General features: G+C 36.5%; 1 protein-coding gene across 14 annotated transcripts in view; it reads left to right on the forward strand.

Moving 5' to 3' along the window:
- Cep126 (centrosomal protein 126) overlaps positions 1–17,919 on the forward strand; it is a 58,761-nt gene that overhangs the window by 6,254 nt on the left and 34,588 nt on the right. For 12 of the 14 annotated variants that reach the window (XR_003846333.1, XR_003846335.1, XR_003846334.1 and 9 more), the window contains exons 3-4: positions 9,510–9,655; positions 13,261–13,372. Coding sequence is in view for 7 of the 14 variants with exons in the window: in XM_008848676.3 (XP_008846898.1) it covers positions 9,510–9,655; positions 13,261–13,372 (258 nt within the window). In the remaining 7 variants the exon portion in view is untranslated. Of the gene's footprint in view, positions 1–9,509; positions 9,656–13,260; positions 13,373–17,919 lie in introns of those variants that run through there. The other 2 variants (XR_003846338.1, XR_003846339.1) reach the window with 2 other exon arrangements.

The raw sequence follows: 17,919 nt of genomic DNA on the forward strand, positions 1-17,919 counted from the left end.
ATTTTTTGTTTTTTTATTATTATTGTCTTATCCACTCCTATAATCCATGAATACCAGAGAATCCCTAGAGTTTATTACTTCATCATTGGGCATATGCTGCATATCTCATTTGGGGAATACAAAATTGTTTACCCCTGACTTTTTTTCTATCACTATATTTCTCTTGAGATTAACCCTTTCTTTGTCTAGCATAGTTGAAATTATTTATTGAAGCTTATTTTTTGTTTTGTTTGTATGTTTTTGTTTTTCTCTTACCTTTTGGCCCCTGAAGACCATAAAAGACACATGACAAGTATTCAGTAAGAATGAATATTAACTATTATCTAAGTTTTTGCTGTCTACCCAAGTCATAGTTGTTGAATTTGGGATTTTAGAGTATTTTTTCCCTTCAATTAGCCCATCTGACATTTTTTCATTTATCTTTGGAAGTTATCTTTGACTATTTAAAAAAGTTATAGATGATAGTAATCTATTCACTCAACTAACATTTACTAGGAATCTCCAAGATTCACATTTTGGAAGATGAAAAATAAAAGACAAATTGTTAATCATGCAGTAATGAAAATGACAGCCAATAAACTATGATAGTCTCCTATGAAGTGAAATGGAGGCATGGCTCATTGATGGCAGAATGAGGAAGAATTGCTGGAAAAGTAAAGTCTCACTAGTGAGCCATGTGTGAGCCAGGAACATGAAAGGAACCATGTTTTATATAGGAAAAACTCTACAAGAAAAGCTACTATAATAAAGTGTGGCTGAGGTTGTGCAGTGACTGGTATGTGGGAAAATGTGGGTGAGAGTCTGATGAAGCCATAGAATTGGTAGGAGACACGTCATGAACTAATTTGTATACCAATCTGAAAGACAAAGAATTTATGCTGAGCTAGATTCTTTAAAAAAAATCCTTAAATGCTAATAAAGAAGGAAAATTAGAGACATTTCATGATCAGATTTATATTTTCGATTATTATTATTATTATTATTATTATTATTATTATTACAAAGCGGTAGGGGATGAGCAAAAAGCACAGGCTAGAGGCAAAAGTAGAAAAATCTTCTATTACCTAGGCACATGAAGGCATGGGTGTGGGTTTGGTATGCATGGATAAGGTCCGGAGTCAGGAATCAGTTACTGGTGGTGCATGAAGAAAACTGTCAAAAGGAGAATACTTGCAGGCTAGGAAAATTTTCCATGTTTTTATGTAAGTCTTTCTAAAATAAAATGCACATTTTATCCAGATTATGATCTTATGCTTTGGAACTATTATTATGAGCAATTAGCTATACTGTGTTACGTCATTGTATTGCTCTTGAACTAATATGCTTTATTCAGTGTACAGTAAGACTCTGAAAGGTAACATTGGTGAATTCTTCTATTAAATCTTGTATATCTTCTCCACTACTTACTGTAATTGCTTTTAAAAAGCTCATCTCTAGAGCCGGGTGTGGTGGCGCACGCCGTTAATCCCAGCACTCGGGAGGCAGGCGGATCTCTGTGAGTTCAAGGCCAGCCTGGTCTACATAGTGAGTTCCAGGACAGCTGGGGCTACAGGGAGACCCTGTCTCAAAAAGACCAAAAAAAATCATCTTTCCCTTGATATAACTTATGAGCCATTGTGAAAAATAATTTTGAGAGATTACCATAACCTTTGACGCAGTTTCATCCAATGATAACATCTTGCAAAATAATAGTACAGTATTGAAAACACAATAATGACTTTTACATGGCCAAGTTACAAAACATTTCCATCACCACAAGGATCCCCCATGAGGCCCTTTCTTACCCACAACCCTTCCCTCCCACCTCCCTGATCTGTTGTCCCTCATTTTTCATAATATTTTTCATGTCTGCAATGTTAAATAAATCAAATCATACTGTATACAACCTTTTGGGGATTGGCTTTGTTCCCTTTTAGAACAATTCTCTGGTATTTGTCCAGATTCTTATATAAATTAGTCGCTCTTTTCATTTTTATTGCAGAGTAATATCATACAATACAGCGCACCAGAGTTTGTTGGGTTTTGGTTGCTGGCTTGGTTTTCCTGAGTCATTTCCAGTTTGGGACTGCTATGAATAAATAGAAGCTGTAAATATTCATTTATAGGTTTTTGTGTGAACATATGTTTTTACTTTGCTAGGACAAATGGCCAGCAATATGATTGCTAAATCATATGTATGGTAGTTGCATGTGTAGTGTTTTAGGAAACGTCCACCTGTTTTTGTTTTTGTTTTTGTTTTCTTTTGGAGAGCTTCACTATACCCACAGCAGTGTAAAAGTCATCCAGGTTTTCCATATAACTTATTAATGTTTGGTGTTGTCATAGTTTTTTATGATAGACATTCTATTAGGTACAGAATAATATTGTGGTTTTTAACTCATATTCCCCTAATGACTGATGATATAAAACTTTGGAGGTGGGGGTTGAGAAAGGGTCTTCCTCTAGCCACAGCTGACGTGGAACTCACTGTGCAGACCAGGCCAGTCTCAGTCTCACCGAGATCTATCTTGCCTGCCTACCTCTGCCTTCTGAGTGCTAGGATTAAAGGTGTGAGCCACCATGCCTCATTATATAGGGTCTATTATATAGAATATTTTTCATGGGCTCCTTTACCATCTGTTTATCCTCTTTAAATTACTCTTTATATCTTCTATCCAGTCCCTTTAACTGTTAACACATATTTTACAAATTGCTGTATCTGCTGTGATTTTTCATACATGCATATACCTTGCAATGCATGTCCATCTACCCTTTGTCTAGACACCCTCCCCACCCCACCATCTTCCACCCTACTCACTTCCCAGTGCCTAGTATTTCCATTTCTACCTCAAGTCCTTTGTTATTTTAAGATTTTTCATATTTTATTTATTTTTTAATTTTATGTGTGTGAGTGTATTGCCTGCATGTAGATAGGTGCACCCATCTCGTGCAGTGCCTGCAGAGGTCAGAAGAGGGTGTTGGATTCCCTGGAACTGGAGTTGTGGACAGTTGTTAGCTGCCATGTGGGAACTAGGAATTGAACCCAGGTCCTCTACAAGAGCATTTAATGCTCTTAACCACTGAGTCATCTCTCCAGCCTCTTAAGATCATTTTTAGTTGTTTGGGGGGGTGCCCCATGCATATATTATGCATGCACATAAATATAGCGCCTATAGAGGCCAGAGAAGTGTGTCAGATCTCCTGTAGCTGAAGTTACAGGTTGTTATGAGCCTCCCTGACTCAGGTGCTAGAAATTGGACTTGGATCCTCTGCAAGAGCAGTATGCACTCAACCCCCAAGTCATCTCTCCAGCCCCCCAGGCCTTTTTGAGTTTTTTTGTAAGTTACAAGAAAATGCATGCAATGCTTGGTCTTCTATGTCTGGATTATTTGTGTAACATAATGTCCTCTCCTTCCATCCATTTTCCTGCAAGTGATAGGATCTTATTCTCCCATATGACTGAATGAGAATTACTGTGTGCACTCAACATATTTTTTATCCATTCTTCTGTTGACAGGCGCCTAGGCTGATTCCATAACTTGGCTATGTGACTAGTGCTAATAATAAGCATGGGTATGCATGTAACCTGATTTGTACGCTGTCTTCATATCTAACTTCATTGGATTTTTCTATCTCTATGAATAATGTCATCAGTATTTTGATGAGAATTGTATGAATCTGCAGACCACTGCATATTTTAACAACATTCTTCCAGCCCATGAACATGAGAGATCTTTCCACTTTTTAGTGTTCCACTTTTTAGCTTCTTTCCTTGGAGTTTTTTATTCTCATTGTAGTGTTTCGTGTGCTTGTTTGCTCCTTAACTGTTGGAGCTCAGAGTTCTGCAAATGCTCTCAATACTGACTTTTTGTCAGATACGTTTTTTAAAAATATTTTCTCCCACCTTAAAGTTCTCTGTATCTTTTGAACCGAATCTTTCTTAAAGCAATTTTTTTTAATTTGGATAAGACTTAGCTTATCAGTTTTTTTAAGGACTATTTGGTATCAAGTTAAAGAACCCTATACTTAGCCCTAGATCCTGAAGATTTTCTCCTCTTGTACCCTAAAATTTTTATCATTTTATGCTTTTACCATGAAGTCTGTGACCAGTTTAAGTAATTTCTTTTTATTAAGTGTTAGATACATGTCAAAGGTTTAGGGTTTTGTTTGTTTTTAATTTTAGTTTTAGTGTGGGATTATATTGATTTGGTTGGATTTGGTTTGGGGTTTTCTGAGGGGGTCAAAAAAATAGAATGATCAATTGATTTAACATTGTTTATTGAAAAACCTATCTTTGCTCTATGAACTGCTTTTGCAACCTATCAAAAGTCCATGGTACATATTTGTGTGGCTCTGTTCTTACTCTTATATTAATTTTTGTGTCTGTACATCCACTAGCACAATTACAATAAATATAGTTGTTTAATAAAACTTAAAATCATGTAGACTGATTATTTCTGCTTTATTGTTTTCAAAATTGGCTTAGATGTTCTAATTTTATATAAAAAAACTCAAAAATATGCAAAAACTATTACAAGGATTTTGCTGAGAATTGCGTTTTATCTGTGTATCCATGTGGGCGGGAGAACTAATATCTTTACTGTATTAGTCTTCTAATGCATCTATTGAGTCTTTGAATTATTGTATTTTTAATATTTTATTTTTATTTTATGTGTATGAGTATATTGACTACATATATGTAAGTGCACCCCTGTTGTATAGAGCCCACGGAGGATAGAAGAGGGTGTCTGATCCTCTGGAACTGGAGTTACAGACAGTTGTTAGGCACCATTTGGGTGCTGGGGATCAAACCTGGGCCCTCTGCAAGATGAGTCAGTTCTCTTAAGTGCTGAGCCAGCTCTCTAGCCTCACTTACTATGTTTTCTGTTCTTAATTTCCACCTGATTCTTCTTGGTACTCATTCTTTTTATCTGCTTATGTTCTGAGGCCTTTTCCTATTTTATTTGCAAATAGTTTCACAGTTACTTTCTAAAGCATTTTTGTCTGATTGCTTTAAAATCTTTGTCAGATAATTCTGCCAGCTCTGTCATCTCCATATAGGAATCTATTGTCTCTTTTCATTCGGTTTGAAATTTTCCTTATTCTTGTAATTACAGGTTATTTTTTTTTACTAAAACTGGCTTTTTCATACTATATTTGAGACTACAACTTATTTAAACCTTCACTTTTATTTGGCTTTCTGTGACACCATTCGAGAAGAAAGACGTGTGCAGCTCACTACTGATGGACAAAGGCTGAAGTCTAGGTTCATCTCTCAACCTCTGTGAACACCAGGAAGGTGGGAAGGTTGTTCCTGCTAGGCAGTGGTGGGCAGCAGAGAGAGTGACCTTGTTACTGCTAGCTGGAGGTGGGAGCACCTTGTTTTTGCTGAGTGGGACTCACAGATTCCTCACATAGTCTCTGATAGCACCAATACTGAAAATAATCCTCAACTCCATCAGGTGGTGATGAAAGCCTAGCTTTCTGTTTTACTTCTGTGACCCTCCCTGTAGGTACTGTGTTACAGGTGATGCAGAGGTAGAGAGCTAAGCCCCACTCAGCCTCTGTTGGATGGAAGGAGCATTACTACAATTTGTTTCCATGGTGTGCAGATGAAATAACATTTTTCTAAAAATTTTTTGTCTTCTGAGGTTGCCCTCTTTCTCATTCTGGAGTTAGAGTAAACTTTAGTTGGATTTTGAGGTTTTGATTTTTGGGGGTTTGATTTACCTAAGCCTCTTAACATTTTCTTTCTTTCTTTTTTTTCTTTTCTTTTTGAAACAGGGTCTCCCTGTAGCCCCAGCTAGCCTGGAACTCAACTCTGTAGACCAGGCTGGCCTTGAAATCACAGAAATCTGCCTGCCTCTGCCTCCCGAGTGCTGGGAGGATTAAAGGTGTGCGCCACCATGCCAGAACCTCTTAACATTTTCAAATTGCCAGTTTCTTTCACTCCAGTCAGGGTTATATATGAATCAAAAAGAAAACTCATGGAACTTATTACCATGTTATTCCTCAGGTCCCAAAGTTATTACCAGTCAACTTTTCCTTCTTCATCTTTCAGACTCTTCTTATGGGATGGATAAATAGCCATGCATCACTTAACAATAAGGGTATGTTCTCAGAAGTATGTCATGCAGTGATTCCATTGTGTGAACATCAGCGTGCTTACACAAACCTAGACAGGATACCCTAGGACACACCTAGATTTTATGGTTAAGTATTGTTTCTAAGCCACAAACCTGTAAATGTGTTAGTGTACTGAATATTGTAGGCAGTTGTAACAATACAGAATTCCTATATCTAAATGTAGAAAATATACAATAAAACACTAGTAAATAGGAATTTTTCAGCTCCATTATAAACTTAGGGGACTACCACTGTGTGGCCTTTCTTTCTTTGACCAAAAGTTCATTACATTGATACATGACTCTGTGTGTGTGTGGGTGTGTGTGTGTGTGTGTGTGTGTGTGTGTGTGTGTGTATGCTGTTTACTGTATTTATGTCCAGGTCTTTCATTACACTTAGAAGGATTAAGTCTATCTACCTCCATTGTCCCAGAAGCAGAATTTGGTTTTTGGTGTTCGTGTTTCTTCCTCTAGAAGTATCATTGCCTTTTTTACTATTATGTTTCTAATATATTATGATGTAGTAGAAGATTTTGTGAGTAATGAACCTAAGGTAAGAATAAATATGAATAAATACCTCAGGACTCTTATGATTAAAAATTATTAGCTTTAGTTAATTGATAGTGACATGTTTATTTTAGCTAAATACCTCATCCTTTAGGGAGATGAGTACTCTTTATTTTCCTCTGTATTCCATACATTAGTAATTCTGTTTGATAAATCAGAAAGTGAGGTTCTGTATTTGGATGTTTCGTCTCTAATAATGTGTTATGGCTCATCTTTTTTACTTGTTTTTTTTTCAAGTCAGGTGAAAAATACTCATGAAAAAATGGGAATTTCAGAATAGATTTGGGGGATTTCAAGTAATTTTAAACCTTGAAAAGGACAGGACTAATAACTTGGGATACATGCTTCTTTGCCATGTAGTAAAAAATTTATAATATCTTCTTGAATTTACTTTTTTCTGTTATAGCTGTTGGTATTATTGTTTGATATATTTACTTGAAAACTATTTTTCTACAATTGCATGTTTCAATTTGAAAGGATACCTTATCCCTAGTTTTTAATTTCTATAATTTCTAACACCTAAAAATGTGGTTGAGTTTTAAAGTTAAATACTATATAAAGATATTTAAAAAGGTAAGCTCTCCAGTTCTACACAGTGTCTCTCAGGACCTTAAATACTTTGAGTACTCCCTCTTAGTTTCTGTTGTTAAAACTGTTGCCATGGTGCTTATTTGTTCACCTCTTAGGAGTACTCTTAACAGAAGAAAATAATCCTCCACAGTGGTAGACTCCTGGGAAGCAAAGCACACAGTTTGACCTATGGCTGTCATTTAATGAGATCTCTCACTTTGAATCAAGGTGTTCCACATGCTTCATGGAGCAGAACCATGTTGAACAGACCCTTCAAATCCACCAAGGCAGACTGTGTTTCTTCTATGGAAAGGGGCTAAGTGCAGAGTCAATGGGAGTGACCGCAGTCTTCCAAGTCAGAATTTTATAAAGGCAGAGAAGCCGTCTTTGGCATTTTTATCCAGTTCCTTCCATTCCTGCTGCACTTCCCATAGTGCCTGGTACATAATAGTGTAAAAGGAACTCAGCAACTCATAATTCAGTAAAGAAAGAAGTATAGTATAAACACTGTTATAGTTAATTGTTAAAACTTTATTATAGGGCCTCTCATAGGGATCAAGGGTAAAAATATTTGCTTGCTGGTTACATTCTATCTGTGCTTTAATATGACAACACAGATTATATTCTATAGTCTTGAAAAAGTGCTAGGCTAATAATTCTTTTCTGTACACAGAGAACAGAGTCACCGTGGAATGGCCTAAGATAATAGTAATGCTAATTTGCTATCAAAATAACTTTATAATTATAGCCAGGAAAATACCACCTCTTAGCTTCAGAATCTGTGGTTTCTCAATGCCAATTTTTGATAAATTGGTGGGATTTTCTCAGCTCCTTAAACATTGGCAGTTTGTTTTGTATGTTTTCCCAACTCTGGGTATTTGCTTGCTGTTTCTTCTGCTAGAATACTTTCTTTCCCCATAACTTTCATGACTGATCTCTGTCTAGCTTAAATATCATTTTTCCAGAAAAAAATGAAATATGAATTTCTAATTAGCCCCCAAATATTTCTTGATCAGAAAAGCATGAAAAACCAATTAATGTGATTTATCATTTTTAAATAATATAAAGAAGTAATTAGGGCTAGGTATGGTAGACACTCATACACATTAAATAAAAATTAATAAATCAGCTGGGCATGGTGGCACACACCTTTGATCCCAGCACTTGGGAGGCAGAGGCAGGTGGATCTCTGTGAGTTCAAGGCCAGTCTGGTCTACATAATGAATTCCAGGCCAGCTGGGGTTGCAGGGAGACCCCGTCTCAAAAAAACCAAAAAAATTAATGAATAAATCAAAAACATTCCTTAATCTTCCCTACTTGTGGCACTATATATAACCCTTCTTCCTATCACTTGAAAAATCTAAAGTTCTATCATCCAGAAGTATAGTTCCCTAAATTTGAGTTACTTAGACTTAAGATAGTGATCTAGACAGGGATGGTCTTTAGAACAGTGGTTAATAGTGCTCCATGACACACACAAAAAAAAAAATCTTAAAACCAACCAGCCCCCAACTTCCTGCATGCAAAGCAGTCCCTTTGGAGGCTCCTCTTCCAGGGGGTTGCAGGCTTGCCTTTTTGTTTTTTCTTATGTTTAGCAAATGGTTATTGACTTCTACAAATATATTTTCCAAGGACAAAATTAATTTTTTGAGGTAGTCCAACTTAAATAGAGCACATAAACTCAAGTGCCCAGGGGCAATCAGAAATAAAAGGAAAGTTAGGAAACCTGGGGATTACAGGACAGAAGTTTTTAGCCATGTCTGCTGAAGAGTTCAGGGCTGCCAGTCTTCCAAATTTACAAAAGAAGCCAAAAAATTGACATTTTTACATAAATTATATTTTTAGCACACTCAAGACAACATGACTAAAATGAAAGAAAATAAGAAATAAACAGTATTTCCTCAATTTCCCCCTAACTTGCAAGGCTTCTTTCACCAGTGAATTAGTTCTTTGCATTACCAGAAATAGCATGGCTCTTAGAAAAGGCTTTTTACTAGAGGGTGGAAGGGGGTGGCAGTTTGAATATCAGAAATCAGAAAGGGCCTCATTATAGAGCCTTCTTTTAGTTGCAAAATATCTGAATGAAGTTCTGAAATCACCATTTTACAAGTATATTTAAACTCTTAGTCTGTTTTTAAAAATCTGAAATGTGTTGTCTCTACGTAAAAGGAAAATGCTATAATTTAATAAATGATGTTGCTTTCTAACCATTCTGCTCTTGTTCAACTTACTGTCTAGTTTTCTCGTTTACTTTATATTTAAATCTAGAGCTTTTGAAGAGAAACGAAAAGAACAAGAAGAAAGAGAATACCAAATTAGAGAACAAATACTTCAACAAAGAAAACAGAAGTTTGAAGAAGTTACTGAAAAATTCCAACGCGCCCATATTCCTCTCTCACAGAGGAGGAGAGCAGGTACCTTAATTTCTGGAACAATTATGAGAATGAAAATTAAAGTTATAATTACATTTGAATTTAGTAAACAGTAAAATGATACACAAAAAACACAAAGTGGAAACTAAAAGTGGAAAATCTGGGTATACTTTTTGAGTGCATAGGACTTTAACCAATTGAAAAATAGCAATTTTGTTTTTATTTAATTTGGAGACTATTTTGTTGGCTCTATTGATAAATTCTCTATTCACTGACAAGTTTATTTCAACTGATTTACATTGTTTTATCTTTTTTAATTTATTTTGTAAATGACTTAACAGAAAGAGAATTTACCATTTGGGTTCAGGAAATTAGTATCACATTCATTCTGGCACTTTATTCACAGTGTGGTTCAAATTCTTACTTGAGAAATTGGCAAAACAAAAAATCTACAAAGTAATAAACTCCAATAACCTAAGACCTATAACCAACTAAGTACAGTTGGACTGGGGAGACGGCCCATTGGAGGCAGGAGGACTGCAGTCCAGATCCCCAGAGCCCAGGGAAAAGCCCAGCAGATATGGCAGCACCTGTGACCACAGCACTTGGGAGGCACACAGGCAATCTCCCGAGTAAACTGACTAGCTAGTCCATAAGTTGACAAGTTTTTGGTTCAATTGAGAGACACTGAGTGAATAAATAAAGTGGAGAGCAATTAAAGAAGACAGCCAGCATCAGTCATGGGCCTCTGTGCATGCCTGCACCCATACACAAGCATATATTCATACATGCACATGCGTAAGAATTTAAGTATGAATATGATTGTTTCTTTCACATCACATCTACATTTTTGGCCTTTAACTAGTACAGAATTAACAATATGTCAAAGATTATATATCAAAGCTTTTTAAAGAAAAGGATTGGCAGGCCCGTTATGTATCCAGCAGGCATATGCTATATGCTTACTTAGCCTCAGCTAAGCTGAGATACAAAACGGTACACTAACACTGAAACTCTCACAACTTATGTGAGACGGTAGTTTAATAGGGATAATGTCATTACTGTGTCATTAATAATGACATTGTATCATTGATGTGATAAGAGATTGTATAAAGTACTGTGAAAACACATGAAAGAAGACTGAATCTATTTCAGGACTTAGGTGCATCATTCCTAGGAAATGACTTACAGTGGATCTTGAGTGATCAGTATCTCACCAGGCAAAGAGAAAACAAAAGGATAGTGTAGACAAAAGAACAGTTCCTGAAAACGAATGATGTGTTTCAGTGTTTCTGAAGCTTACGTTGGTAGAGTTAGAAGAAAAGAAAAATTAAAAGAAGTTAGAAGTCGGTTGAATCAGTTCCTGAAGAACTTTGCAAAATGCTATTTTTTATTTTATTTATTTTTATTTTGTGTGTATGAGTTATTTATTTTTATTTTATGTGCATGTGAGTAAGTGTACCCGTGTTGAGCAGTGCCCACGGAGGTCAGAAGAAGGCATTGGATTCCCTGAAACTGGAGTTATGGACAATTGTTAGCCGCCATGTGGGTGCTGGGACTCAAACCCGGGTCTTCTACGAGAGCAATCAGTGCTCTTAACCACTGAGCCATCTCTCCAGCCCTCAAAATGCATTTTTTAACTGGAGAGTGATTCACTTCTGTGTCAGTAAGGGATCTTAATATAAATACAGGCAGATAGTCATACTGCCAAAGTTAAAATAAGCTGAAATATTCTCATAGAATATGAAGTCCTGAGGTAGGGCAGGAACTGGTTTGGTGGTTATAGTTTCAGGACAGACACTGCTGTCTTCTAGCTCAGCTATCTTCTAAATATGGCTGATATCTTTACTCTTATGGACATGGTACCTGCTACATCTCCAGCCAGAATATCAATATTCTAGACATAAAGAAGAAAGAATGGGAAAAGATAAAAGGTTAGAGATCTCCATCTATCTATTTTTATCTGTTTGGTTCCATTTGCAAGGAAAGCTGAAAAGTATACTCAGTGTCAGGTATGTGACATTAAAACAGTATGATTTCTGTTAATAAGAAAAGGAATGGCTGGACATGGTGGCACACACCTTTAGTCCCAGCACTCGGGAGGCAGAGGCAGGCGGATCTCTGTGAGTTCAAGGCCAGCCTGGTCTACATAGTGAGTTCCAGGCCAGCTAGGGCTACAGAGAGACCCTGTCTCAAAAAAAAGAAAGAAAAGCATGGACATTGGGGGCCTTCCTATAAGGAGATTTATGTGTTAGAAGGCTCATTACAGGGACAATATGGGATGTAAATGGCAGTAGAGACATATTGAGCTAAGAGGCTAGTAGGAGACTAATTGTGGTAAGGAGTGTTAAGTTCCTCAGTTAAGCAGCAAACTGTGTGTAGACATAAGAGGTGATGTCTTCAGAAATTATAATCAGTAAGATTATTAAGTGTAAGAGAAGAAAAGCTAGGAGGAGGAAGGCAGTGCCTCTAAAACTTGGCAGAGAGCATCAGCAATTAGCAGTAGGAAGTTGTACTAGGGTATATTAGTTATATTGTAGGTTTAGTTATGGTATTGTCATATATTTATATAGTGTGATCATAGCTGGTCATGTTCATCTTCCCTTACTCTCGCCTGTGTCTAGAGTTCAACTGTAAACTAACTTTCATATAATAATACACTAGATTTGCTTAAACATTTTAAGGTAATTACAGACAATGGAATAGTGGGAAAGAATGTTGAAATATGGATGTTTTAAAGAGAAAAACCAATTTTAGGTTTCTATGAAGACTTACAACTAGAAAATTACCTCACCTACCTCCAGGCCCTGAATACTCTATAGAATAATATGATGAGAGGAACAAAGTGTCTCCACATGAGAGGACTGCTGGTGAAGCAGTGGGAAGAGGTGACTTGTCTAAACAAACAAAGAATATAGTTGAACCATAGACTGTAACTACTAAGAACTGAGCTAGATACAAGATTAAATGGAGAGATGTGTCTGTATGCTGTGTATAAAAGACAGCTATGTTTCAACCTGAACAATGGTAAAGAGAATATTTAGAGAGAAGACGGGGAAATGGGGTTTGTTGAATACCAGTGTAAACATTGAAAGGCTTTGGGAAAGTACATGGGTGTACAAGGTAAGGGTGGATTGAGGTTGTACAGAGCAGTGTGGAGTGAATGCCCCTAGTAATGTGTGACTTTAAACGAATTGCATTCTTTACTTCTTCCTCCATTGTCAAATTCAAACAGCATCCCTGTAATACATCATAGTGAATAATACGTGCAAAATGCCTAAAAATAAGGATCTGTAACAGTAAGTGCCAAATATTACTTTTCTACTTTTTTCATAGGAATATTTATAAATCTTGTCATTAATTTCTGAAAGCTGTGATGTAAAATATAGAGGAGTTTACATCTCAAAAAAAAGCTACACTCTTTTCAAAGTTTCTTTTTTCCAAATAAATAGCCTCAGAAAATTGATAATAAAAATCTCAAAGTAACAGTCTCTTTTTTGGAGTTAAATGTCAAAAATTTAAATATTTATACTTGCAAGTACATTTCACAAGATTTTTAAAATATTTTATTGATCAATTACATTGTATATAAAAATACCACCGGAAATAAAATGATTATTACTTGGTTTTCCTTACTGTCCCCTTAGTTTTTCAGAAACCAGTTCCTCCATTAGAAGAGGCCCTAAAACAAATTCAAGAATCCAATTTAAAGTCAGAAGTAAATATCCCTCTTTCCCACAGATCAACAGTAAACTGGAAGTAAGTAATTTATTATCGTATTGATATTATTAGACTTGTTATTTAGTATATAGTGATCATATGCGTCCTACTTGCTGGATTTGTAGGCTTTTTTCATTGGTTACTCCTCACCTCTGTTCTTTTATTTTCACAGATTAATTTGAGGTATAATTGAATGTAACTTGCTAAAAGAGTTAAGCCAGAATTCTGTTTTAAAGTTAAAGTTCTTAGTACAGTTACTGCCAATACCGAGTAAGTTTTCTATGGAAACTACCATCAAACCTATTTTAATATATTAATGCTGGTTATTTTTACTCAAAAGATAGTATTATTTTAAATTATAATGATATAAATTTAGTTAAAAATGATATTATGGATGAAGAAGTGGATTTTTTTCTCACCCAGAAGTTTTTCTGGATCCTCAAAAAAAAATTATGATGCTTTCTGGTTTCTCTCCAGAGTTGCATAAGTGAATCATCTAAAAGCAACAGCTTGAACTAACAATCACCAGGTCTCCTCTGATAACTGTATTTCCAATTTATTCCGAATATTCATTGGTGTTACTTCATGCATAGGATGAGATGAGCACTATAAGGGAATGTGGAGTTGTATAGTGTTGTAAATAGAACCCCTCGTGTGTAGTCTAAGAGAGACGTAAAATGATGCTTCAAAAAGCATCAGGATTGTAGGGCCAACTCAATGGTAAAGCATTTGTCTACCATGTGTTAGGCCCTGGGATTGATTGGCAGCGCCATAAAAAAGGACAATATCAAATGATAATTGTAACATATACTTATATGGAGATATTAATAATTCAGACTGCAAATTTTGTTAACATTTTATCTATACAGAATATATATAGAGAATATATATATATTTATATATTTTTGGTATAGCCAATACATTTTATTCTTGAAAATTATACTTTTTAACTGTGATTTTAACTGTTCCACGTTTAAAGTTAAAAAAAATATTTTATTAGCATGCATTAGTTGTAAAAAGTAAAACATTTTTAATAGTTCTAATTTATCTATACAGAATATTATTCCATTTTCAGAATTCCTCTGGTCAACAATTCATTTTATTGGTGCTAAGAACAAATAATTTAATTCCTTCAGTTTTTATTAGAGTTCAGAAAAGACCTCATAGAATAAAGAATGCTTCAGCAAGGAAATCTTTGAAGAAAATAGGGCAAGTGGGTGAGTGTTATAAACAGTGCTGAGTGTGTGCAAAGTCCACAAATAATAGAAGGGATTATGTATTCCATGGTAAAAATATGTCTGTATAACTCAGTGATAGAGTGCTTGCCTAGAATGTACCATGCCCTGGGCTCAATCCCATCACTATGGGGGTGGAGGGGAGAGGGAGGAGAGGAAGGAAGAGAGAGAAGAGAGGAAAGAGAACATGCCTGTAATCTCAGCACTCGGGAGGTGGCATCAGGATCATAAGTCTAAGGCCAGCTTTGGCTACATATAACCCTGTCTAAAAAAAACAAACAAACCAAAAAAAAATTGTAATTGAACCACAGAATACAAATACTAAAAACTTAACTAGATATGAGATTAGAGAGATAAATGCTTCTGTATATGACAAGTACAAGCACCTGCTACCAAACTAGATACCTGATTTTGCTTCTTAGGACACACATGGTGGAAGCAGAGAACTGACTCCTGCAAGTTACCCATGCACACTTGCACACATATACACACAAACACGTTAGTTAGTTAGTTAGTTAGTTAGTTAGTTAGTTAGTTAGTTAGTTAGTTAAAACTTTTTAGAGGTATATAAACTTTTTCCTGGAGTTTTAAGTAGATTTTAAGCAGATGAGAAAAATCATTTTTTTAAAGATACCACTACAATCATTGCAGTTGGGGGTGATGGATTGAAGGAAGAGGCTATTTCAATTAAAGTAGAAAACGTGTGATCTAGAATTCAAGAGAAGGACCTAGGATAAAGGTATTTGATGCCAAGACAATGGACATAGTCAACCATGAAAAATATGGTGGTGGCACACTCCTTTAATCCCGGTACTCATGAGGCAGAGGCAAGTGGATCTCTGTGATTTTGAGACCAGGCTGGTCTACATAACATGTTCCAGGCCAGCCAGGGCTACATAGTGATACCTGTCTCAAAAACAGAAAAGAATATGTGCTGTGATGAACCCTGAAGAACAACATTTAAGGAGTGTGAAAGAGAAGCCTACAAGTGGGCACAGCTGGGATCACACTCTGGTTAGGACAAGTGGGCATGGCTAGGATCACACTCTGGGTAGGACAAGTGGGCACAGCTAGGATCACACTCTGGGTAGGACCAGTGGGTACAGCCAGGATCACACTCTGGGTAGGATAAGTGGGCACAGCTAGGATCATCACTCTAAATAGGACAAGCAGAGGGTGGGAACTAAGAAAGAACTGAGTTTCATGGAATCAAAAATAGCTTGCAGAGATCAAATGGCTTCTAAACAATAAGTGAATTAGTAGCATAGGTATGAGTCAGGATCCTGGCAGGAAGCAGGAGGCACATTTAAAAGTATGATATAGTTTAATGAAGGGACTAGGAAACCAACAAAGAATGACAAAGTTCCCCTAGAACTGACAGGGGGTCAGTCTAACAATATAGATCTGAACTAGAAAGAGCTGTGAAGAAAGAAGAGGGCTGCCAGGTGGAACTTGGGGTCTCTGTTGAAGAACATAGCTACTGCTGTGGCAGAGGCAGGAAAATCGCCACACGATCAAGGCCAGCATGGTGTGCATAGAGGGTTTGAGACCAACAGGGCTACAGAGTGAAGCCCTGCCCACACACACACACACACACACACACACACACACACACACGGAAAAAAATCTCTTCCATCACCAGCTTACCACCTACTTCTGCCATAAATCTGTTTGCCCGTGGAGTGCAGCATGAAGTGGGAAACACAGAAGTGAATCTGGAAGAGCTTAGAACATCCACCTAGAACCAAGGTGTCCCCTGGATTTCACAATTTAAAAGTCCTAGCAGCTCCACAGTCATTTCAGTCATTAAGGGGGCTGAGATAGATTGCAATGAGTTGAAGAGAAATGGAAAAAAAAGTAAGTGTAGTTTGCAAGTAAATGAATGAATGACAGGATAAGAACCACTGGAGCAAAGATATGGCCTTTTCCAAGTGATAGGAGATGTGATCATGTTCAAATGTCAAGGTAATTAATAACAGAATTACAGTATGGAAAGGTAGAATAGGAAGAAAATATAAAACAAGTACTGGTTTTGTGTTAGATATTGATTAGCGATAGTTACTCATACAAATGAGATGTACTCTACCAAAGACGAGTTTGAAGTTACATTAAAATTCTATGTAGTAGTAATTACATTATAACTGATGTAGTGATGCACACCTGTAAATGCTGCATGTTGTGGCAGGAGGATCACCAGTTTGAGGCCACCCTGAACTACATAGTGAGCTAAGTTCAACCTGTTCTACATAGCAGGACCAAGAGGTGGGAGGGGACAGAGTGAGGAAGGGAGGAGGGGAGGGACAGGGAGAAGGGGATGAAGCAAGGAATGGAAGGAGGAAAGAAGGGAGAGAGGGAGGGAAGGAAGGAAGGAAGGAAAGAAGCTAAAATTAACTCACATGTAATACTGTATAATGGGAGTTGTTACAGAAAGTAGTAAAGTAGAAAAATAATAAAACTTACTCATCCTAAAAGATATTTTAGGATAAGTAAGAATTATCTAATAAGGAAGTATGGATTGGGTTTTAGGCATGAGTAATATAGAATATTTTAGAAGGCACAGACCACTAAGGAAATCAAACTCATTCAGAGTGGTGGAACTCTGAATGTACTGTTAGTAGGATAGTCTGGAAAGGTAAATTGAGATCATATTTTAGTATATCTGTCTAAGAAGTTTAGACTCTACCCTGTAACTAGTGCAGAAAAAAACATGTTTTTAAGCAGAGAGTGATAAAATCTTCATTGTTATTTTAGAAAGCTAAACAATGTAGATATTGGAGAATGGAATACATAGGATTTGGAGCAAAATTTGGAGGAAATTACTAGGATAATCCAAGGTATAGATCATTACTGCCTAAACTAGTCCAACAATCTTGTATAGGGAAGAAAAGATAAGAGTCGGGCACAGTGCGGCACTTCACTAATTCCAACATTTGAAAGTCTAAGACAGAATTGCTATGAATTTGAAGCCAGCCAGGGCTATAGAGCAAGACTCTGTCTCAAAATTAATTAATTGGAGAAGAAGGAAAAAGTAAAAATGAACAGAAGGATCTGGTAACAAATAAAAAGGCCCAGCACTTGGGAGGCCAAGGCAGAACAATTAAGAATTTGAGGCTAATCTGGGCTGTATAGTAAGACCCTGTTTCAAAAAGAAAAAGAAGTGTTTAAAGAAGTTGATCAAATAGAAGTATAAAATTTCAAGTGTAGAGGATAGTACCAAGAAAAACGGGAGGTGTTCATTTAGGAAATTAAAGGGATTTCTATCAGAAAGGTGGGAGTGAATTAAGAAGGAAAGAAGGGGTCGGGTGTGATGGCACCACCTTTAATCCCAGCACTCAGCGGCAAGAAGGACAA

Source organism: Nannospalax galili, unplaced genomic scaffold, assembly GCF_000622305.1.
Source record: "Nannospalax galili isolate Female #2095 unplaced genomic scaffold, S.galili_v1.0 scaffold824, whole genome shotgun sequence".
NCBI classification, from domain to species: domain Eukaryota; kingdom Metazoa; phylum Chordata; class Mammalia; order Rodentia; family Spalacidae; genus Nannospalax; species Nannospalax galili.